Genomic DNA, 25,031 nt, shown 5'->3' on the forward strand with positions numbered 1-25,031 from the left:
CTGCAATAGTGTTTCATGAAAAATAACGAACTTCATTAGTCAACATCAAGAGAGCCTATAGACTCTGCACTGAAATAACAAGGTAGATGTGGTTCACACGCTAAGAAAAATCCCCATCAAAGGTTCAGACATGCATGTTCTTTAGTTGGTGGGACCACTATTATAAAAAATAAGTTCATAGATGTCTTCAGGCCTGGACTCTAATCAACCTCCCAGCAGTCCCTAAGAAGTTATAAACATTGAAAAAAAAATAAGGATTCAAAATCGGTACCTGTTCATAGGTCAGGCACTGCTCCGTGAGTATCTCGAGGAGTGGTGCAGCATTGCTGTCTCGTCTCTTGAACATCTCCCTTACAATTGACAGAAGGTTCCAAATGCCCTCCGGCTCTCTGCCTCTTAAAGGTCTTAGCAGGCAAGCCCATTCAGCAGCAGCTGGGGGCTCAGTCGATGACAGATACATGGAATTTACATCACTGTAAACAAAAAGACGACACACACACACACACACACACACCCACACACGCACACCCACACACACGCACACCAAAGCACGCACTTGAACGCATCTCTATATATAGCACAGAGCTCATTAATTTTCGGCAAAGGTTAAAATAGTACATAGATACTTAAAATATTTTTTTGCCATCAAAATTGCTTTCTCAGATTTTTTTGTTGTATTTTTTATATATTTGAGCTGTCATGAAAGAATAAAATAATGGTGTCAAAGTAAGTTTTACACGAAATCAGTCTTTTCACAAAACTCAATTCTCCAGTTTTTTTCCGAAACAGAATTTTTAGTTAAAGTTGCCTATGTTCTGCTGCAGATTACTAAGAAAAGACAAATGGCAGAAATGTTTTTTTTTTCTGATGAGAGAGACAGAGTCTAATCTTTCTTTTGCTAGTTTGCTCGGAAAGTAGAAGGGGCAAAGTCCAAACAAGGGCTTACGATGACTTGTATGCAAGGTTGGACAGTAAGGGGGGAGAGACAGATCTATTCAGGTTGGCAAGGCAGAGAGACAGAGATGGGAAGGACGTGCAGCAGGTTAGGGTCATAAATGATAGGGATGGAAGTGTGTTGACAGATGCCAGTTGTGTGATGGAGAGATGGAAAGAGTACTTTGAAGAGTTCATGAATCAGTAAAATGAGAGAGAACGAAGAGTAGAAGAGGTGACTGCTGTGGACAAAGGAAGTAGCAAAGATCAGTAAGGATGAAGTGAGAAGGGCATTGCAGAGGATGAAGACTGGAAAGGCCCTCAGCCCTGATGATATACCTGTGGAGGTACCGAAGTGTCTAGGAGAGGTAGCGGTAGAATTTCTGACTGGACTGTTCAACAAGATCTTCGATAGTGAGAAGATGGCTGAGGAATGGAGGAGAAATGTGCCGGTGCCCATTTTTAAGAACAAGGGAGATGTGCAGAGTTGTGGCAATTACAGAGTAATAAAGATGATGATCCACAAAATGAAGCTGTGGGAAAAAGTGGAGGAAGCTAGACTGAGGGCAGAGGTGAACATTTGGGAGCAACAGTATGGTTTTATGTCAGAAAAAAAGGGTACAATATTTGCTTTGAGGATGTTGATAGATAAGTACAGAGAAGGTCAGAGCTGCATTGTTTCTTTGTAGACCTGGAGAAAGCTTATGACGGTGCCCAGAGAGGAACTTTGGTTTTGTATGAGGAAGTCTGGAGTAGCAGAGAAGTATGTTCAAGTGGAGCACGACATGTATGAGGACTGTAAGACAGTGGTGAGGTGTGCTGTAGGTGTGACGGATGAGTTCAAGGTGGAGGTCGGACTGCATCAGGGATCAGCTCTGAGTCCTTTCTTGTTTGCTATGGTAATGGACAGGATGGCAGGCGAGGATAGACAGGAATCTCCATGGACTATGATATTTGCAGATGATGTGATCTGTAGTGAGAACAGGGAACAGGTGGAGGAGAAGCTTGAGGCGTGGAGATCTGCTCTGGAAAAGAGGGGAATGACGTTGAGCCATAGCAAGATGGATTATCTGTGTAAATGAGAGGGACCCATGTGGAAGAGTGCGCTACAGGGAGAAGAGACCAAGAAGTTGGAGGAGTTTAAGTATTTAGGGTCAACAATCCAGAGCAATGGAGGGTGTGGAAAACAAATGAAGAGATGTGTGCAGGTAGACTGGAATTGGTGGAAAAAAGTATCAGGTGTGATGTGTGATAGAAGAGTTTCAGCTAAAATGAAAAGAAAGATTTACAGAACTGTGGTGAGACCAGCGTTGTTGTCTGGTCTGGGTACTGTGCCACTGAGGAAAAGACAGGAGTCAGAGCCGGACGTGGCAGATATGAAGTTGCTGAGGTTCTCTTTGGGAGGGACCAAGATGGATAGGATCAGGAATGAGTACATCAGAGGCGCAGCATTTGTTCGAGACTTTGGAGATAACGTCAGAGAGGCCAAACTGAGATGGTTTGGGCATGTCCAGAGAAGAGATAGTGAGTAAATTGGCTCCTCCTGGGAGATCCCGAGACGTTCCCAAGCCAGGTGAGAGACAGTTTATCCACCGTATCTTGGGTCGTCTTCAGGGACTCCTCCCAGTGGGACATGCTTGGAACACCTCACCAGGGAGGGGTCCAGGTGGCATCATGACAAGATGTCCGACCTGGAACCTCTCAATACGGAGGATAATATGGACTTACAAGGGCGTATGATACCTCTTACTCCTAGAACACTCTCCACTGAGCCCCCCCCGGATGACAAGCTTTTCGCCCTATCGCAATCGCTAAGGGAGAGCCCGGACACCTTGGAGAAGAAACTCATTTCAACCGCTTGTATCCAGGAACTTATTTCGGTCATGACCCATAGCTTGTGACAATAAGTGACGGCAGCAATGTAGATTGACCAGCAAATTAAGAGCCTTGTGTTCCACCTCACCTCCCACTTCATGAAAATGGACCATTGCATAGTCCGCATCATGCACCAATACGCCTGTCCATCTCACGCTCCATATTCCCCTCACTCTTGAACAAGACCCCAAGGTACTTGGACTCCTCTACTAAGGGAATGATCTCATCCCTGACCTGGAGATGGAACTCCACCCTTTTCTGACGGGGGACCATGGTCTCAGATTTGGAGGTTCTGTGAGAGTTGAAGATCGCTGCTTGAAGAAGCCAACTGTACCACATGATCTGCAAAAAGTATAGATGTAATACTGACACCACCAAAACAGACACTCTCGACACCTCGCCTACACCTAGAAATTCTGTCCATAGACGTTCCACCAAGATGTCTACTCTCACACTAGGGGAGAGGGGGATAAGATTTTGGACCATGTTTATTGCAATTTGGCTGGTGCATACAAAACAATACTCCTCCCTCACATTGGACAATCTGACCGTCTTCCCTTGTTCCTCACATCCCGGTACTCACCACTTATTCATTGTGTGAAACCTATTGTGAAGACAATAAAAGTGTGGCCAGATGGGACAGATAATGTGCTTCAGGACTGGTTCCAAAACACTGACTGGAATATGTTCAGCCACAGAGACTTGGACCAGTATGCCTCATCTGTACTCCACGACCATAGACAGTGTAACCACTCAGAAATGGATCACTCTGTACCCCAACCAGAAGCCTTGGATGAACCGGGATGTCCATCTACTGCTGAAGGCTTGCAACACCGCCTTCAGGCTAGAGGATGCACGGGCTTACAGTACAGCCAGGGCTGAGCTGAAAAGGGGCATCAAAAAAGCCAAACTCCACGACAAAGGGAAGAAAGAAGGACACTTCTCCAACTCCAACCCCTGACGTATGTGGCAGGGACTCCAGATAATCACTGACTACAGGACCAACAACCCCTCCCCTGCCTCCTCTGATGCCATCTTCCTTAACAGGCTTAACAATTTTTTCACCCGTTTTGAGAGCGGGAACCCAACAACCACAACCAAGGCAGCAGTAACCTCACACCACCAACCACTGACTCTATACCCTACTGATGTAAAAATGGCATTGAGCAGAATTACAGTCCACTAGGCTGCGGGCCCTGATGGCATCCCCGGACGTGTTCTCTGAGCATGCTCGGGGGAACTGAGAGGAGTGTTGAAGGACATATTCGACCTGCTTCAAATCCAGATCCATCATTCCAATACCCAAAAACACCAATCCATCACGCCTCAGTGAATACAGCACGGTAGCCCTCACCCCCATTATCACAAAGTGCTTCGAGCAGCTGGTCCTGGCACGCCTCAAATCTTGTCTCCCCTCCACCCTTGACCCCCATGACCGCCAGAACAGGAGCACAGAGGATGCAGTCTCCATAGCACTGCAATCTGTTCTCTCACACCTGGACGATAAAAACACCTATGCTAGAATGCTGTTCTTAGACCTCAGTTCAGCATTAAACACAGTCATCGTCAACTGATTACAAAACTCACTGACCTAGAAATCAGTTCCATCATGTGCCACTGGTTACTGGACTTCCTGACCAGACGGCCTCAACATGTCCGACTGGGTAACCACTGTTCATCTACCATCACTGTAAACACAGGTGTACCACAAGGCTGTGTGATGAGTCTGTTCCTCTTCTACCTATTCACCCTGAGTGCAGACCTGTTAATGGTTCTAACACGATCAATAAGTTTGCAAATGACACCATCGTGTTCGGCCTCATCAAGAACAATGAAAAGGCGGCCTACAGGGAGGAGGTGAATTGTCTGGCTGAGTGATACGACACCAACAACCTGCTGCTCAACACTGAACAACGCGAGGAGCTCAGTGTGAACTTCAGGAGGAATGCTCACCCACACACACCCATCCCCATCAAGGGGATGGCAGTGGAGCTTCTGAACAACTTCAAGTTCCTGGGAGTCCACATCTCAGAGGATCTTTCGTGGACAACCGGCTGTTTCAAGCTGGTCAAGATGGCTCACCAGCGCCTCGTCTTCCTGTCTTCCTGAGGATTCTGAGGAAGAACGACTTGTCATCAGACCTCCTGATGAACTTCTATCACTGCACCATCGAGAGCATCCTGACCAAGTGCATCACAGTTTGGTATGGGAGCTCTTCTGCCTCGGACCGGAAGGCGTTGCAAAGGGTGGTGAAAGCCACCCAGCGCATCGTCAGGGTACCACTTACTGCCATAGAGATTATCTATGAAGAAAGGTGTCTGAAAAGGGCAGGAAAAATCACCAAAGACCCCAGTCACCCAGCACATAGACTCTACACCCTCCTGCCATCTGGGAGGCGCTACAGAAGCATCCGGACTAAAACTAACAGATACCGGAACAGCTTTGTACCCACAGCTGTTAGACTCGTGAACTCTGCCTCTTGTCTCACTTCGCACTATTTCTATAACAAAACCAAAAGACTCTCTCCACATACACAACAGGAACATATAGGCCATCACTAACTGCACCTTATATCTGGTATCACTAAAACATATCTCACTGCAAGACTGCAAATTTATATATTTTTGCTCAACTGCACATCAATATATCTATATTCTATTGCTAAGCACTTCTAAATAGATGCAAACTACATTTCGTTGCTCTTGACTCTGTTGTGTGCTACGACAATCAAGTTAAATTCTATTCTATTCTTATCAACATAATCGGTGAAAGAGGACAGCCTTGGCACAGTCCAACACTCACTGGAAACGAATTCGACTTACTGCCAGCGCACCGGCCAAATCTCTGACACCATTCGTACAGTGACCGAACACCCCGTACGAGGGCGTCTGTTACTGCATACTCCTAGAACATGCTCCACAAGATCCCCTGGGGTACACAAGAGAGCACATTCTCCAAGTCCACAAAGCACATATAGACTCGTTGAACAAACTCCCATGCATGTCTAAGCATTCTGCCTAGGGCATAAAGCTGGTTCACTGTTCCACAGCCAGGAAGAGAACCACACTGTTCCAACCAAATCTGACATTCAATTTACAGACAAAGGCTCCTCTCCAGCACCCCAAAATAGACCTTACCAGGGAGGCTTTGGATTGTGATCCCCCAAGAGTTGAATCACATCCGGTTCAACTTCTTGAAAAGGAGAACGATGAGCTCGGTCTGCCAATCTAGAGGCATATGCCCCATGCTCATGTGATGTTGCAGAGGCATGTCAACCAGGAACACAACATCGAGAGCCTTTAGGAACTCCGGTCGGTTCTCATCCACCCCGAGGGCCTGCCACAGAGGAGTTTTTTAACCACCTCTGTACCACTTCGAGATATGAACGCCTGCCTTTCCCCTCAGACCATGCTTCTTCATGGAAAGGCATGGCGGTGAATTGAGGAGATCTCTACGTATTTCTTCACAATATCCCACGCTGAGGTCTGCAGCACACCATCCCTTCTATATATATAGTTTTGTCAATGCACTGCTTCCATCTCCTGAGACGCCGGATAGTGAACCAGAATTTGTTCGAAGCCATCCTGAATTTATTCTCCATGGCCTTGCCGAACTCCTCCCATGACAGGGTTTTTGCCTCTGTGACAACAAAGGCTGCATTCTGCTTGACCAGGCATGTCCCAGGCTGCCTCCAGAGTCCCATCGGCCAAAAAGGTCCCATATGATTGCTTCAGCTTGATTGCATCCCACAACGCTGGTGTCCACCAACAGGATCGGGGATTGGTGTCATGACAGGCACCAACCACTTTACAGCAACAGCACCAGTCAGCCACCGCAACAAGGAAGATGGTTATCACTGGCTGAACGTCTTCCACCTAACCAGGGACGTGGGGAATGTTCTCCCGGACATGGGAGTTTAAACTCCTTCTGACAGGAGATTCTGCCATTCCCAGTAAACCGCCACAATATGTTTGAGTCTACCATGTCGGAAAGCTATCTTCCCTGACCATTGGACAAAACTACATCAAGTAGTGATCAGTAGACAACTCCACCCCTCTCTTCACTCAAGTATCCAAAACATGCAGATCCACCTAGAGTTCTTAGGGTCACAAGCTGTGGGTTGTGACCAGATCGACACGGAGACAAGCAGTTCAAATTTGTTTCCGGTGCAGTGTGTCTGGGCTCTCCTCTAGAGATAAGGTGAGAAGCTTGGTCACCTGGGAGAGGCTAAGAGTAGAGCTGCCCATCCATATATAGAGGAGCCATATGATGTGGCTCAAGCATCTGGTAAGCATATCTTTTAGATGGTTTCCTGGTGATGTATTCAAAGCATGTACCAGTGAGAGAAATGTCTCAAGCTGAGCCCCAGTAACACAGTGGAAAAGCTGAAAGTCAAAGGGAAGCCTGAGCTTCCCTGATAAGCATAAGACATCTGGGCTTTGCTACTAGGCTGCTGCCGAAGCAACCTAAATCCCGGTGGGTATAGATGGAAATGCATGGATGGAAGGAAGGATGTTTTAGCATGAAAATCTAACTTTGGTGTAAGGGCTTTTGGGTAATGGAGTATTAACCATTAAAGGAACAAAATAGAAGTTGGCAATAACTAATGCCATTAAGGAAATAGTGACGTACACCCAAATTGTTGTGTTGGCCTAATAAATCTGTGAAGCACAGTATGCTTTCACTTTGTGACATGATAGAGTAATGCTGCAAAGACTTAGAAGTGGCTGGGGAGAGTGATTTCTGTGCATCCTTGCTGAGACTGCTGCCTCCACGACCCAACCCCAAGCGGCGCTAAATTGATGTATAATTAGCCTTGCCCCAGTGTACCTCTCTGTCCTCCATCCCTACGCAACAACCCGTTGCCACAGCCCTGCAGACCAGATGGTACTGGTGTTGCCGAGGACTAAACAAAGCATCAGAACGGATTGAGCCTTTTCTGTTAACGGGCTTTCCTTCTTGAATAACCTTCCATTAATTAGAACCTTCTCTGTCCACTTGTATACCTCTTTTGAAGACACATTTTAATTCTTTGGATTTTGACCCAACATGAGACTGTCACTGTTCTGCTGTTTTCAGGTGTCTACTGTTTTGCTTCTAGTGTCTTTGTTGTAGAATTATATTATTTTACTATTTTTGTGTTATAGTGTATGTGCTTTGTTTCAGCTCCAGAAGTTGTAAAACATATATACCTATAAACATAAAGTTGTATTTTATTGTTATTTCACCTAGATCTGTGAAAACTGAAAGGCCGTATGCAACAACCCAAGACCTACCAAAAAAAAAACAAATTCCATTGGATTCATATGCTAAACGTCCATTTTGAATGTGGTTTGGAATTGGCCCTCATTTGGTCCTTTTTATAGAAGTCATATTTAAACAAACACCTCCTAGATAATTTATCCGGTCATCAAGAAACTTTAGGTCTCTCATCTAAACATGTTCAAGATGAAAAGTGATATTTCGTTGCTCACTGTTGCCTTGGTGATGTGCTATTCGCAAAGAAATAATAGGCTGTTTTCAAGGGTCTAAACCTAGGTGACAGTATTCCCAATGTACAAGTACCCCAACGTGGCAAGGGTTGCCAGGGCCCTATACAGCTGCTCGCTGCTCTAGTATGTATTTATTTTTTTCTACTTGGCACTTGAACAAATTGCAAATTATTCTATATCTAACATTATGTCTGCACTGAAACGGTAGAAAGCTCTTAAATCTCATTGTACATTGTACACCGACAATAAAGGCATTCTAATCAGGAAAATGAAACCAGCTTGCATTTTCAATAATATCAGTTTGTTTTGGATGAATCGGTTAAAAAATAACTACTCTAATGTCTCTTTCTCCTCTGCAATGTGGAGACACCTTTCTCCCTCCCACCATTATTTTGGTGTTATGTCTGCAGACAACTTGACACAATTTATACAGCCTAAATACATGAATGTACGACGCTTGTAATGTTGAATCACTGCTCAATCAGGAACAAAATGCATGTGTACATCTCTACTAAATGCCCATTTCAAACTGAAAATATCTTAAGCGTCTCCAAAAGTGGTCTGAGTGAATTAGAAAATTAGGTTCTTTAATTTTTTTTTTGGTCTCACACAGGCCTGTTAGTCTTTGATAATCATAAATGAGATTTATAAAGCACCCTTCAAGGCACCTGCTTTTGCGTCCAAAAACCCTGCAAAAAACATCTTGATACTTCTTGTTGATGGCGGCGAGAAGAAGCTTGAGTCACCGTTGAGGGGAACCCAGGTGAGGGGCACTTTACCTGCTAGAAGCACTTTGCTGTTAGCGATGCAAAGCACCATCCGTGTCCAGGGAAGAAGCCACGTCAGAAACAAACCAATTCTTGCTGCATTACCAACTGGAAGCTCACTGCTCTCTTCAACGGAAAGCCATAGCACCACAGTTGGAAAGAGGCCAGTGTGAGTCTTGTCCCTGGCTGCATTAAATGTGCAAAGCTCATTGCCCTCACTGATAGAAAGCTTGGGCAGCGGCGGGAAAGAAGCCACTGTTTGTCCTATTAGACTCAGTTGTTTGGCGGCACAAAGCTTACTGCTATCGGTGATAATAATAATGATAATTTTTGTGTACAGACCTATTTAAGACCATAAGTGCCAATGTTCAAACATATCACTGGCCCATTAGTCTCTACAGCGTGTCCTGGGTTGTCCTCTGAGCTTCCTGACGGTGGGACATGCCCGAACACCTCACCAGGGAGGCGTCCAGAGGCATCCCAATCAGATGCCCGAGCCACCTCATCTGGCTCCTCTCAACGTGGAGGAGAAGCGGCTCCCAATCACCAGGTCTCACATAGAACTAGGGAGTCAAATTCTCCAAAAAGGGTGGGTACCCTGAACTGCTGTTTGGTGCATAAGCACAGACAACTGTCAGGACCCGTATAGCGAAGGGAGGCGACCCTCTCGTCCACCGGGATGAAGCCCAATGTACAGGCGCCAAGCGGCGCATCTCATGTTTGGAAACTCCAGAGTGGAAGAGTGCCCAACCCTTCTTGAGAGGACTGGTACCAGAGCCCAAACTGTGTGTGGAGATCCTGACTATGGCAAGTTGGAATCTCTCTGCCTCATACACCAGCTCGGGCTCTTTCCCTGCCAGAGGGGTGACATCCCATATTCCAAGAGCTAGTTTCTGTAGCCAGGGTCCCTGCCTCTAGTCGCTGCCCGTCTCACATAAAACCAAACCTCTTTGGCCCCTCCCACAAGTGGTGCGCCCATGGGAAGGAAGATATTAGGCCAGATTTGGGGTTATGTGCTTGTACTTCCGAGCTCCGGTTTGGAGGTAAGCAGCAGCATTTTGGACCAACTGGAGTTGCATGAGTGAGCACTGGCTGACTCCTAAGAAAAAGGTCATTTTCTCTGTTTTCCCAGTGATTTTTTTAAATTTTGATGACATTTAGCTATTTGCTAGTGCTGATTGCGGAAGACGATGGAACACGATGTGAGGCGTGCACTCCTGGCAGTAAACACCCAGGAAAGCTACTGGACCCGATGGAATACCAGGCAAAGTCCTCAGAGCATGCGCCCATCAGCTATTACATGTTTTTTGCAGGATCTTCAACCAATCCCTGGCTCAAGCAGTCATCTCTCCTGCTTGAAAACTTCCACCATTATTCCTGTCCCCAAAAAGTCACCCATAATCCACCTGAATGACTACCGTCCTGTTGCTCTCGCACCAGTCATCATGAAGTACCTTGAGAGAATGATTCTCCAGCACATCAGCGACTGCCTTCCTCCCACACTGGACCCCTATCAGTTTGCATACCGAGCTAACAGATCCACTGAGAAAGCCATCGACACTGCTCTGCATGTGCTGGGCCACCTGGAATAACAGCAGAGCTAGGCCAGGATGCTCATGGTGGACTACTGCTCGGAATTTAATACAATCATCCAAGACATCCTCATTACCAAACTGGACATTTTTGGCCTCCCGACCCTCACACGCACCTGGATTAAAGACTTTCTGACCAACAGAACCCAGACTGTGATGCTCGGCCCCTGAACACCGGTTCCCCTCAAGGATGCGTGTTGAGCCCTCTCCTGTACGCCCACTACACCTATGACTGCAGACCGGCCCACGGAAACACCATCATCAAATTTGCTGACGATACGACAGTGGTCGGTCTGATCTCAAAAGGAGAGGAGAGAGTTTACAGGGATGGGGTCCAGAGACTATCAGCTTGGTGTGAGGACGATAACCTACAGCTCAACACTGCAAAAACGAAGGGGATCGTCATTGACTTCAGGAGGAACAAGACTGTACCACACCCCCTCTACATCAAAGGCGTGTGTGTGGAGAGGGTCCACACATTTAAGTACCTGGGAGTAGAGATCGCTGATGATCTCTCCTGGACACGACACCAGACCAGTGATAAAGAAGGTCCACCAGCGTCTACATTTCTTGAGGGTCCTCAAGAAATTCAACCTGGACAAGAATCTTCTACCACTCATCCATCGAGAGCCCGCTGACGTACTGTAATTCTACCTGGTACGGCATCTGCTCTGAGGCAGACAGAGTGAGGCTCCAGAGGACAGTCAAAACAGAGCAGAGGCTTATTGGCTGCCCTCTCCACTCCATGTCTGACATCTACACCACTCGGTGCCTCAGCAGACCACTCAATATCATTAAAGACAATACTCACCCGAGCTCACACCTGTTCGAGCTGTTGCCCTCTGGCAGGCGCTAGAGGCGCGGTTTCGGCGCTGCGCGAGTGGCAGCCTGTTTCTGCAGCTCGGGCTCACCATTGAGCTTTTTTCGTGTGTTTTTACCTTGACCTTGTTTTATTTATTTTACCTCATCGCAGCAATGGACATCCAACTTGCGGTGGTTTTATTGCTGCTGGGGGCTGTTTTTTGCGCGATCGTGTCCGGAGACGTAACTCGGAGCTGCGGAAATACGTGCATACAAGAGATCAGCTGTTAGCACTCCATGCTAACCCCACGCCGGCTCCCAGAGCGAGACCCGATATCCCCCCGAGCTGAGGAGGAAGAGACGGGGATCTCGCGTAGGGGCTAAATGCCAGGCAAAGAGGAGACGTTACCACCCCGTCCTCCCGTCCGTTACTATGGGGAATGTTAGATCCCTTCCCAATAAAATGGACGAGTTAACAGCGCTAACCCGGCACGAGAGGAACTCCCGGGAGGCTAGCTTGCTGATGTTCATGGAGTCATGGCTAACAGAGATAACGCTAGACGCCGTCGTGGAATTGGACGGCTTCCAAATCCTACATGCGGACAGGACACTGCAGAGCGGTAAGAGGAAAGGAGGAGGGCTGGCTGTGTTTGTTAATGATAGATGGTGTAACCCTGGGCACATCACTATTAAGGATCAACTTTGTAGTCGGGATATTGAGCTGATAGCTGTTAGTATTCGTCCGTACTATTTACCAAAAGGGTTCAGTCATGTGATCGCGGTGGCGGCGTACGTGCCACCCTCTGCTAACAGTGAGACAGTCTAAGGATCAACTTTGTAGTCGGGATATTGAGCTGATAGCTGTTAGTATTCGTCTGTACTATTTACCGAAAGGGTTCAGTCATGTGATCGCGGTGGCGGTGTACGTGCCACCCTCTGCTAACAGTGAGACAGTCTGTGACGTACTGACTGCAGCTGTGAGCAGGCTACAAACACAGCACCCAAATGCCTTGCTCCTTATCTCTGGTAATACAATCATGTTTCGCGTTCCTCCTCTCTGCCTTCATTCACACAATATGTAACCTGCCACACCAGAGACAATAAAATATGGGACCTTTTCAATGCCAACACCAAGGAGGTGTACACATCACTGTCCCTCCCCCCGCTGGGCAAAGCTGATCACAACTTGGTTGCTCGCCTGCCTGTGTATAAACCTCTGGTCCGCAGGCACCCAGCTGTGACACGCACAGTTCAGAGATGGTCTGGAGAAGCCGAGGAGGCCTTAAAGGACTGTTTCAACACAACTGTGTGGGAGGAATTCAGCGAAGCCCACGGGGAGGACATTAATGGTCTAACAGACACAATTACAGACTATATTTATTCCTGCATGGAGAACACCATTCCCACCAGGACAGAAAGATGTTTCTTCAACAACAAACACTGGATCACACCGGACATTAAAGCTCTCCTGAAGTAGAAAAAGAGGGCTTTTGTGTCAGGCGACAAGGAAGAGCTGAAGAGAGTGCAACGTCAGCTGAGAAGGAGGATCAGAAAGGGGAAAAATTCCTACAGGATGGGGATGGAGGAACAGCTGCAGAATAATAATGCCAGGGATGTCTGGAGGGGCCTGAAGACGATCTCAGGCCACGGAAAACCAAAGACCCAGAAGGGGGGGCAGGGGGGGACCTTCAGTGGGCAAATGAGTTGAACCTATTTTTCAATAGGTTCGATTAGATGTCTGCCCCTGCTCAGTCTCCCCTGCTGCAGCCCCCACCAACCCCTCCTGCTGCTGCGAAAGACACCCTCTCCCCTCCGCCCCCCATAGTCTTCAGTTCACAGCCACATCAGACAAGCACCACTTCCTCCTGCTCAGCTTTGTTCCTCACAACATCTCAGGAGAAGAACCAGCTGAGGAAGATGAAGGCAAGGAAGGCAGCGGGTCCAGATGGCTCCCAGCTCCTCAAATCCTGCGCAGACTAGCTGTGTGGAATCATCCAGCACATGTTCAACCTTAGCCTGAAGCTAGGCAGAGTGTTCAGCTGTGGAAAACATCCTGCCTGGTCCGGTTCCGGCGGGGAACACTGTGAGGATAATGTTCTTTGATTTCTCCAGTACTTTCAACACCATCCAGCCCACCCTATTGGGAAACAAACTGGAGCAGGTTGGAGTGGCCCACCACCTCATCACATGGATCCACGACTACCTCACAAACCGGCCACAGTACGCAAGTACACAGGACTGTGTGTCTGATGTGCTACTGCACGGGCGCACAACGGACTACAAATACAATTCCCCTACCTGTCAGCTGCAGAGGTTCTCTGATGACTCTGCAATTGTCGGCCTCATCACATTGCAGTACTTTTATCATTGCAGTACTTTTATCATTACAGTATTTTTTCATCATTTCAGTATTTTTTATCATTGCAGCATTTTTATTTATTTACCCTTTGGACAGACATTAGGAGTGTTTCCTTACACTTGTATATGCTGTGGGATGTAAGTGTGTATATACATGGGGATTTGTATATATGAAGTATATACTGTGTAGATTTGCAAGCTTTTTATGAATGTCTGCTGCTAATGTTATACATTACATTATTTCGCCATTGTGGGACTATTAAAGGACATCTTTATCTTAAAACAAAGACTAACAGACTGAAAAACAGTTTCTTCCAGAGAGTCATCTCCATGCTGAACTCTCACACACAACTATCCTTACCTTGTAGAACAGAAACAGCAACAATGTGTTTTTATATATCCAATTTCATATTTATCTTCTATGTAATTATTTAATCTTTAATTAATCTATTTTATATATAAATAAATTATTGTTGTATTGCACTGGAGCGGGGAGCTCTCTAATCTCATTGCACACTGAGTACAATGACAATAAAGGACATTCTGATTCTGATTCTAAAAGGGAGAGCCATAAGCCACTGTGTCCGAGCGTCCGCGATCATACATCACAGGATACAGTAGATGAAGAAATCAATATTCTAAACTATGGAGAGTTTTGAGTAAAAATGGGCCATCATGGCACCATAGTCGTGTTAAGATAGACATGTGCCACCGTGGGGACCACGGTTCAAGACCATCCACACCCAACACCCCCGGAAACCTTTGAATTTTTGTTTCCAGACCATTAAGGGAGAAAATATATTTGCCGTCGCTGATGCTTGGGATATTGTTTGCGACAGTATGGCACATAATACTAAATTTTGAGTTTTGGGGTATCAATCAAGAAATCAAATTTTATTTATATAGCACTTTTCATACATAAAATGCCGCTCAAAGTGCTGTACAATAAAAACATCCCAATTACAACAAAAAACCCACTCAAGCCCACCCAACATAAACACAAGACACGTCCACCTGCACGCCTGAACTTGCATACACTCAGAACACGCGCATTCACACAACTTATCAAACTGTCTTAATAGAAAAACAGAAATGGCATGGCAGGACACAGAGAAACCATATCAGAAAATGTACCCAGGGTAGGTCATCCGCGCTGAGAGGAATGACAGCCCACGGCCATAGGGAGCTCCACCATCACAGAGACCCCCGGCCCAGATTGACACATAGTGCAGAGGGCGCCGGTCCCCCGGGCCTAAGGAGCCTCTAGGATGAAGCCCTGTGTGAGGTCAGCCATACCTCCCAGCGCGGAGGCCCCCCATGAGGAAACACTGGAGCTAAAATAAATAAAAGAAAAAATGCTCAAAGACAAAGAAGCTAATAATGAAAAGACTAATAGTAGATAAAATGACGGACCTAAAACATATAAAAGAAAAATGATGATGCTAAAAGACAAAGAAGCTAAAAATGAAAAGACAATAATAATAGATAAAATGACAGTCCTGATTTGAAAGAGTAAGACAAATATTTTAAACGCCAAACTAAAAAGTTGAGTCTTGAGCCTCCTCTTAAAAATATCAACACTCTCTGCGGACCTGAAGTCCTCTGGCAGACTATTCCATAGACTAGGACCAGAATGGTTGAATGCAGCCTTACCGTGTGTTCCGGTGCTCACCCTCAGAATAAGAAAAAGGCCGGTGACAGAGGACCTCAGGGTCCGCGAGGGGTGATATGATAAGAGCGGGTCGGATAAATAAGATGGCCCAAGACCATTAAGACATTTAAAAACTAATAGAAGCACCTAGCACCTTAAAATCAATCCTGAAACACACGGGGAGCCAATGCACCCATTTAAAAACTGGTGTAATTTGTGCCTGCCCACTGGTCCTTGTCAGCACCCATGCGGCTGAATTCTGAAGTAGTTGTAAACTGGAAATACTCTTTTTGGGAAGACCAAAGAGCAAGGGCATTACAATAATCTAAACGACAAGAAATAAAAGCATGCATCAGCACCTGCGTGTTAGCCTGAGAAAGAAACGGGCGAACTCTGGCAATATTCTTAAGGTGATAAAAAACAATCTTGATTACATTTTTAATATGAGGAATAAAACTGAGCTCAGGGTCAAAAATGACCCCCAGGTTCTTCACACAATGTGAGGGTTTAAAATCTTGTAGTTTTAGTAAAAGTTTCAGGTTTTTATGTCTATTTAATAAAATGTGGTGATGTACTATGTGAAAAGCGGCAGTTAAGTCCAGTAGCTCCAAGACTGAGTTTTTTTACATCTGCAGAGCACCTAAAATCATTTAAAATCATTTAAAAGAGCTGTCTCTGTACTGTGCTTCATTCTAAAACCAGATTGAAATTTCTCTAAAACATTATTTGTATTTAAAAAAATAATTTAACTGTAGAAAAAACATTTTTTTCTGAAATCTTACTTAAAAACATTAAGTTGGATACAGGTCTTATTTTTTAAACAACTGATGTCTGAATTGTTCTTCTTCCAAAGAGGCTTCACCACTGCCGTTTTAAAGGCAGTGGGGAAGACACCCGTCTGAAGAGAACAATTAACTATATTAAAAATCTGTTCCTCAAAAAATCCATAAAATGCCTTTAAAAACGATGTGGGAATTAAATCTAAAGAGAAGATTGTTCGATTTTCCAGGGAGAAAACTCAACCACGTGTTATTGCATCAACCAGGGCAAAACTTTCCAGAGTCTTAATGAGACAGGATATTGTGCCAATAACTTGTGTGAACTATGGGAAACATTTGTTGATTATCGGGGTGGTTGAGAAACTGCCAGTAGCAGCCATTTTGGGATTGGACTTGCCAGTTCTCCTGGACTTCCTGCAAGAAAAACAACCACTAAAAACTGACTGTGAGCAAAAACACTATGTGAATTTATCATGTCCAGGACTTCCCAAACTCAGGTAAAAGCGGGTGTCCAATCCAGCCCAGACCTTAGTAGTGATCCGTGTGATAGTGATACAAATGCCTTGTTGTCCCTGCTAGCTGGAGGTCACTTATAATGCACCTAGCACACACACTTCCATGGCCAGGACACCTCGATCACAATAAAACAGATTTGCGTATCAGTTTCCGTTTTTACTGGTCATCCATGTACACAGACATCCAACATTATTGTGCCACATGCCCCACATTCCAAAAACCCTGCTCTATCCACAGGTGTGATCGAGCATTTTTGCAACCGCTACCGATAATCTCAACTCCATTCCGCAGGATTGCTACGGACATTGTGGGTCTTTTGACAAAAAGCAGTGGTGGACATGAATACATCCTCGTAGTCTGTGACTACGCCACACATTTCCCGGAGGCATTCCCATTGCGCACAATCACTGCTCCGGCAGTATTCCGTACCTTGGTGCAACTCTTCTCCAGTGTCGGCATACGAGATGAGATTCTAACAGACCAGGGAACCAATTTCACTTACAAGTTAATGCAACTGTTCAACAAACAACTGGGCATCTCCGCCATCAAAACCACTCCATACCATCCACAGAGTGATGGACTAGTGGATAGGTTCAATCAGACCTTAAAGAAGATGCAACAGAAACTTGTGGATGTTACTGGAAAAGACTGGGACCGGTGGCTACCATTTTTGCTGTTTGCCTATCGTGAAGTTCCTCAGGCTTCAACAGGTTTCTCTCCCTTTGAACCCTTGTATGGTTGAGAGGTTCAGGGGCCACTGGACCTGCTCCGAAAAGCCTGGGAGGCACCTTCCACCACGTCAAGTGACGTGGGGTGGTAGAACACGTCATTCGTCTCGAAGAAGGACAATCAATTCGTCAGCAACCCTACCGAGTTCCCCAACACTTGGTGGAGAGACTGCCCAATGAGCTGGAGGAAATGCTGAAACCTGGAGTCATTGAGCCTTCCAAGTCTGAGTGGCGCAGTCCGGTGGTTATCATCTCCAAGAAAGATGGTTCTCTCCGCATCTGCATTGACTTCCGGAAACTCAATGCAATCTCCCAGTTTGGCGCTTATCCAATGCCCAGAATTGAGGACTTGCTCGAGAAGATTGGAGCAGCTAAATTTATTACCACACTTGACCTGTGCAAAGGATACTGGCAAGTTCCTCTAGAGGAGTCAAGTCATCCTTACACAGCGTTTCAAACACCAGCTGGACTGTTCCAGTTCACTGTGATGCCATTCGGCCTGCATGGAGCACCCGCCACCTTCCAAAGACTTATGGACAACGTGCTCCGAGGATGTGACAAGTTCAGTGCGGCCGACCTTGATGATGTGGTGATTTACAGCAAAACCTGGGAAGAACATCTCCAACACCTGTCTGTGGTGCTGGGGAAACTCCAGGAGGTGGGATTAACACTGAATCCCTCAAAGTGTGAATGGGCCCGGCAGGAGAAAAGGTACCTGGGGTATCAGTTGGGATGAGAAGAGGTGTGTCGTCAAATGGATAAAGTGGATGCTATCCAGAACTGTCCCCGACCTCGAACTAAGAAGGAAGTTCATACATCATACACAGGTCCTTCCTTGGACTTGTTGGCTGGTACAGGAGAATCATACCACAGTTTGCAACAATTGCCGCTCCCCTCACCGACCTAACATGTAAGGACAAAAATAATTCTGTTGAATGGCCTGAGGACTGTGAAACTGCCATCAACAATCTGAAAAAGCACCTGTGTTCAGCTCCCGTTCTCAAGAGTCCTGATTTTGAGAAAAGATTCTTAACGCAGGTGGATGCATCTTCTATCGGCCTTGGTGCGGTTATGGCCCAAGGGGAACCGGGACAAGAACATCCAATACTTTACCTGAGCCGCAAACTTCAGCCAGGGGAAACCAGGTATTCCACAGTGGAAAAAGAGGGTTTGGCCATAAAGTGGGCCTTGGAGAGCTTGCGCTACTATCTGATCAGAAGTGAATTTGACCTGGAAACTGACCACAGAGCCCTCATATGGATCAACAGCATGAGAGACAAGAACAGTCGCCTTACCAGGTGGTATCAACCCTTCAATTTTACCATCCGGCATCAGGCGGGCAAAACGAAAGTGGTTGCAGACTACCTGTCAAGATTGCCGCACATCGTCAATCTCCGGGAGGAGGCGGATGATGTGACGGAACAGCTCCGTCAATAAGGACGGTACAGCATGGTCCAGGGCACGCAATTGCGCACACGAATGCACTGCACATTCCCATACTGATGCATTCATTTCCATCCCGTTTAATACATACGCACCCACCTGGCACCACATCAATACCACGTCAGACACAGTTTTAGTAGAGCGACCGAGGGTGCACACTTGGTAGTTTTATTAGGGATGAAAGCATACAAGGACGCACACACGCGCGCACGTACAAGTTAAAACTCACTAGTCACGAGACGCGGCAGACAACATGACACGACATAGAGGAAGACCAAACAGAGGGGGAGCTTCCGCATTTCTTAAATATGTTTGTTTTGCGCGACAATTATGTCAGGTGATGCCCAAGGGGAGGGGCGAAGCGTATACAGAGGGGGTTGTTTGTGAAAGAGGAGAGAGAGGAGAGGTGCTGCAGTGAAGGTAGTGCTGGAGAGCGAGACAGTGACGCATTGTGCAACGTAACTGACATGGTAGTTGTGGTTGAACTCCATTCAGTGGTTTTGTAAATATATAGACACCCTTATTTTTGTAAATTACCATATTTTCACTTTTTTCTGGGTTTTTGGACTTTTTGGGGACTTTTTACTGTGTTGCACTTTGGAAGGGCTACACAATAAACATCACTGTTGCACATATTCTGGCTACGCCAATTATTTCGGAGCAGGTCGAAAAGGGACCCGCGACAATAAATAGCCTTTTTTTCTTAGCATGAATTAGAATTTTAACATAGAATAGCAATAAGTTGGTCAAAATAATTAACTTTCTTCCAAAGCACGTACTATTGAAACATTAAGAACTAACAGAGTGAGTAAAAACGTTCTAGTGTTACTAGTTAACTGACAATGTGATAGTGTGCAGACTTGTATTTGAAATAAAGAACCTGAAGACAACAGGCGAAGGCCCACAGAACTTATGAAGTGTCTTTTTGATGTTGTCACTCAGAGTCGACTCATCCAAATACCAGGTGCTCGGATCTGAAGCTGGAGGTCCAGCTGTGGGGTCTTCTCACACACAAGCACACACACGTACACACGCACCCCCACACCCACCCACACACACACACACGCACGCACCCCCACACGCGCGCACACACACATGCGCACACACACCCCCACCCACCCCCACACCCACACACACACACACACACACACACACACACACGTACGTATGCACTATTTTTATTGTCATTTCACTGTTATTCATTCAAAAATTTACATCTTATCATCTTATTCCACTGCATAGCTAGTCAAGCATAAAAGGCATGTTTCCGGCAACTTCACCTGGAGCGCCATACAAAGTGTTGATTGCAGTAGACTGAGAGGATAAGAGCTCATCAAGTAGTCGTTGGGCAGTGGGCAGAATCTGGGAAGACAAAGCCATTTGACGCATTATATCAAATACTCAGTGCAATGAACAATCTTGGAAGGCCAGGGGCCATACTCTTGTGGTAGGACGAGCGGTGAACCTGTGGGTGATAATGAATGAGCTAAGATGAATTGGAAAAGAGGTGAAAGAATTTCAGACCGACACTAAAGGCACAACTGCAAGATATTAGACATTTATTGTTAACCGTACACACTGTACACAGCAACAGGCTCCAAGAGACTGTTTTTGTAGATATTGGGTTGCAACATCATGGAGGCCTAAACACTCTTCCCATTAAATTTGAGGTACATCAGATAAAACCGCTAGTGTTTTGTTTGTGTTTTGAATTATGAAACTTGATAACCAATAAATACTAAAAAAAAAAAAAAAAAAAAATACATGACTTTGAAGTCATATCTTTAAGTGAAACCAAAATCCTTCAGTTATAGGCATACAAAATTTATTCAGATTGATTTGACATGGGAACAATACATTGAAATGTGCATTGGATGAACCAAATCGAATTCCATTGAAAATCCTTATGTAATTGCATGTAATTAGGTCAGGTATTTGGCATGATTATATTTTACTTTTTGAAAAAAAGTCATTCTAACATATTTGCTAGTTTTTTTTTAAATTTCTTGAAACCCGCTAAAACATAACAAAAATGTCGCGTTATTTTTATGTCCGATTGTAAGCTTTATTTACTATATAACATTGCCAAGGGTTAAATGCTCAAAAAATAACTTTAATCATGAAAATAAACCACTTATATTAAGCCTTTGATGATGAGTTTTAATTTTCTTTTTCTTTTGATCATTACACATCTTTTTTTCTTTTCTTACTTTCTGAATAAAAAGCATTTTTGATTCCCTACCACTCTAATGTGCGATATGTGCAAAAAATGACCCACATGTCACATGGGGAGCAGGAATTGGACCCATAAGCTGACAAGGCACAAAAGTTGAAAAGTAAAAGTCTGTATATACAAAAATTCCAACTTAAAACAGCAGGGAAGGAATGAGAAGACAGAAGCATGCTGACATCCTCAATCGAATAAAGCTTGATGTACTGACAATGACTCACAAAGTAACTTGATCTTAAATACTTAAAGACATCAGGCCTATATGACATCTCAAAGGACAAAGCATTAAAGGACAAGAGCAACTACATAGCAACTGGTAAACCAAGATAAGTCACTAAACAAACACTAGTAAACAGGCTAGACTTTGATTCAGTTCCCAAACAGACATTAGAAGCAACAAAGACCGAAAGAAAACAGGAAAATAAATACAACCGACAAAGACTGAAAGAAAACAAGAAAATAAATACAAACAGTTGAGACAATGGGGAACACCTGGACAAGACACAAAATGCATAGAGGGAATTGATTGGTAACACAAGGGCTCGGTAAACGAGCATAGCTGGTGTCGAGTGGCCCAAGGACTCGTGGTGGTGAGTAAACTGATCTGACTGAATAACATACCAGCTGGAAGATAGATAAAGTAATATAATGTATTAATGGGGAGAGTCCCGTTGTCAGTACTAGATGTGGATGGATAGCTAGATGTGGTCCTTCGTTGGCTGCGCATCTGCTGATGAAGTCACGTTTTATTCACGTATTTCTCAAATATATATTTTTTTGCCCATGTGTTTTTTCCCCCCTGGCTGGTCTATTTGCATATTCTGATTCACTAAATAAAAAAAATAATTAAAAACCTGTATCATATTGGATTTGTCTGGGAGGAAATGGTGGTGTTGCCCCGATACTTGCCGACGTTCTCACGGACCAAGTAAAGTAAAAGTTCAGTGTTTAGCTAGATGGGGTGGGTACTACATGGCAACACAATGTTGCTATTATTTGGCTGTTTTTTTTTAATTAGTTTTTTGCAGTACAACGGTCGTTTTGAAAAGGTCTGAGGTGATTGTTGTTGACCTGTTGCATTTAGGTTTTGTTGAAATCTGCCACATGATGGTTAATTCACAGTATAAATTACTATATACTTTCAGTATTGGAAAATATGGCTAATAAGTACATTAATATTGTATTGTGCCATATAGATGGTTGTGGGAGGCAAGTCTGCTGTTGTTCACGGAGTCCTGGCTTACAGCACTAATGCCTGGACGCGATCGTAGAATTAGCCCTAGTGGGCAAATAAGTTGAACCTATGTTTCAGCAGGTTCAATCAGATGCCTCTCCCCGCGCAGTCTCTCCTGCTGCAGCCTCCAACCCCTCCAGCTGTGAACGACACCCCCTCACCCCCTCCACAGTCATCAGCTCCCAGCCACATCAGACAGTAACCAGTCCCGCCTGCTCAGCCTTGTTCCTCACATCTCTGGTGAAGAACTAGCAGAGGAAGATGAAGGCAAGGAAGTCACCGGGTCCAGATGGCATTAGCTCCCAGCTCCTCCAGTTTGCATACAAGCCTGGCATCAGTGTGGATGATTCCATTAACTACCTCCTCCACACGTCACCCTCCCACCTGGAGAAGGTGGGGAGATCTGTGAGGATAATGTTCTTTGATTTCTCCAGTGCTTTCAACATCATTCAGCCCACCCTATTGGGCGACAAGCTGGAGCGGGCGGGAGTAGCCTACCATCTCATTGCATGGATCCGTTACTCCCTCACAAACCGGCCACAGTAAGTGAGTACACAGAACTGTGTGTCTGACGTGCTTTTCTGCAGCACTGTTCAGGCTCCCTTCCTCTTCACTCTCTACACCTCGGACTACAAATACACGGAACACTCCTAACCGTCACCTGCAGAAATTTTCTAATAACTCTGCGATTGTCTGCCTCGCCACAGACGGAGAAGATAGGCAGTACAGATAACTTACTTGTGGTTTTGTGGACTGGCGTCAACAGAACCGCCTCCTCCAAAGAGCTGGTGTTGGATTTCTGCAGGTATCGGCACTCTCCACCTGGACCAGTGAATTTCCAGGGAAGTTATGATGAGAGATTCTCAACCCACAGGTACCTGGGTCTTCATCTGAACAATTAACTGGACTGGAGCAACAACACAGATGTTCTCTATAGGAAGGGTCAGAGCAGACTCTACCAACTCAGGAGGCTGAGGTCCTTTGGGGTTCAGGGCAGACTCCTCAGGAACTTTTATGATTCGGTGGTTGCATCGGCCATATTCTATGGCGTGATCTCCTGGGAAGGGGGCATCTTGGGCCGAGACAAAAAGAGCCTGGACAAATTTGTGAGGAGGGCCAGCTCTGTGTTGGGCTGCTCCCTGGACTCTGTGGGCTCAGTGGGGGGGCAGGAGGCTGATGGCTGAACTGTCATCAATGCTGGACAACCCAGCCCACCGCGTCCAGGGCACTCTCAGAGCACTCCACAGCTCCTTCAGTGATATACTGTTACACCATTGCTGCGCAAAAGAGAGATTTTGCCGCTCCTTCCTGCCTCCTGTTGTTAGGCTGTTTAACAAGAACATTGGGTAGTTCCTACAAACGGGCGGGCATTAGTGCAATTGTGGAGTCCATCCATCCATTACCTGTACCGCTTCTCCTCACAAGGGTCGCGGGGATGCTGGAGCCTATCCCAGCTATCTTCGGGCAGTAGGCGAGGTGCACCCTGAACCCGTTGCCAGCCAATCGCAGGGCACAACAATTGTGCAGTCCTAGAATGCAATACTCAACACACCCTACTACCGTACATTTATTCAATGACGTAGTTTTATTGACCAGTGTCATATTTTTTTATCATTGCAGTATTTTTTATCGTTGCATCATTTTTATTTATTTCCCCTGTGTACCATGGACAGACTCCCCCGTGTACTATGGACAGAGCATAGGAGTGTTTCCTTACACTTGTATATGTTGACGGATATGTGTATATACATGGGATTTGTGTATATACGTATATACCGTGTATATCTGCATAACTTTTCAGAATGTTTGCTGCGCGTGTTAAACATTAACAGCTACATTCCACCAGCGTCCCTGTGTGACCTATATCTTTGCTGCTGTAACACTGCACCCATTGTGGGACGAATAAAGGCCATCATGATCTTTATCTTCATAAGTCACCTTTGGGTTGATTTTAAAATTGTCAAAAACATTGGCTTCACGTCTGGAAAAGATATTACCAATGATTATAAACAATGATCAAGCTGAACAGGTCGGACTTGGATAACATGCGACGATTTCTACATATTGCTCATATGGATTGATCCAACCCGGTACCTGTAGCTGCTCTCTCATTGGAGGCCAAGAAGACTTTTGATCGGGTATAATGGGGATTTCTCATGTTAAATCTTGCAAAATTTGGGTTTGGATTTGGTTTCCGTAATTGGGTGAAATGTGTCATTATCCACACCGCTTATCCTGTACAGGGTCGCAGGAGGGTGCTGGAGCCTATCCCAGCTGACTACGGGCAAAAGGCGCACTACACCCTGAACTGGTCGCCAGCCAGTCACAGGGCAGACATAGACACCATCACTGAGTGGGAACTGAACCCACACTGCCCGCACACAACTCTGGCGAGTCTACCACTACACCATCAGTGACCTCCTTATTGCGTGAAATGACTATTTTCAAAGCCGAGAGCAGCAGTCATGACTAATGGGCTTCTTGAGCCATTAGCTTTCGCGATCACAGCAAATGTAGGAATTAAAGGTGTGCATGTAAGAGGAAGGGAGCATAAACTCTATGTATGCTGATAACATTCTATCAGGATAATGGATGCTATCCACTCTCTTCCAATATTGCTTGAATTTGTTAG

At 45.5% G+C, this 25,031-nt stretch overlaps 1 protein-coding gene across 8 annotated transcripts in view; it reads right to left on the reverse strand.

Annotated features, from left to right (window-relative positions):
* The window catches only part of LOC148331454 (zinc finger SWIM domain-containing protein 8-like), a 259,367-nt gene that overhangs the window by 113,991 nt on the left and 120,345 nt on the right, over positions 1-25,031 (reverse strand). For all 8 annotated transcript variants that reach the window (XM_088304030.1, XM_088304028.1, XM_088304029.1 and 5 more), the window contains 3 exons: positions 20,216-20,297; positions 19,816-19,936; positions 272-473 (listed from right to left, as the gene is read on the reverse strand). In XM_088304030.1, coding sequence (XP_088160156.1) covers positions 272-473; positions 19,816-19,936; positions 20,216-20,297 — 405 coding nt within the window. The remainder of the gene's footprint in view (positions 1-271; positions 474-19,815; positions 19,937-20,215; positions 20,298-25,031) is intronic.

Source organism: Idiotropiscis lumnitzeri, chromosome 9 (genome assembly GCF_059441095.1).
Source record: "Idiotropiscis lumnitzeri isolate Australia: NSW breed Sydney's pygmy pipehorse chromosome 9, RoL_Ilum_1.0, whole genome shotgun sequence".
NCBI lineage: Eukaryota > Metazoa > Chordata > Actinopteri > Syngnathiformes > Syngnathidae > Idiotropiscis > Idiotropiscis lumnitzeri.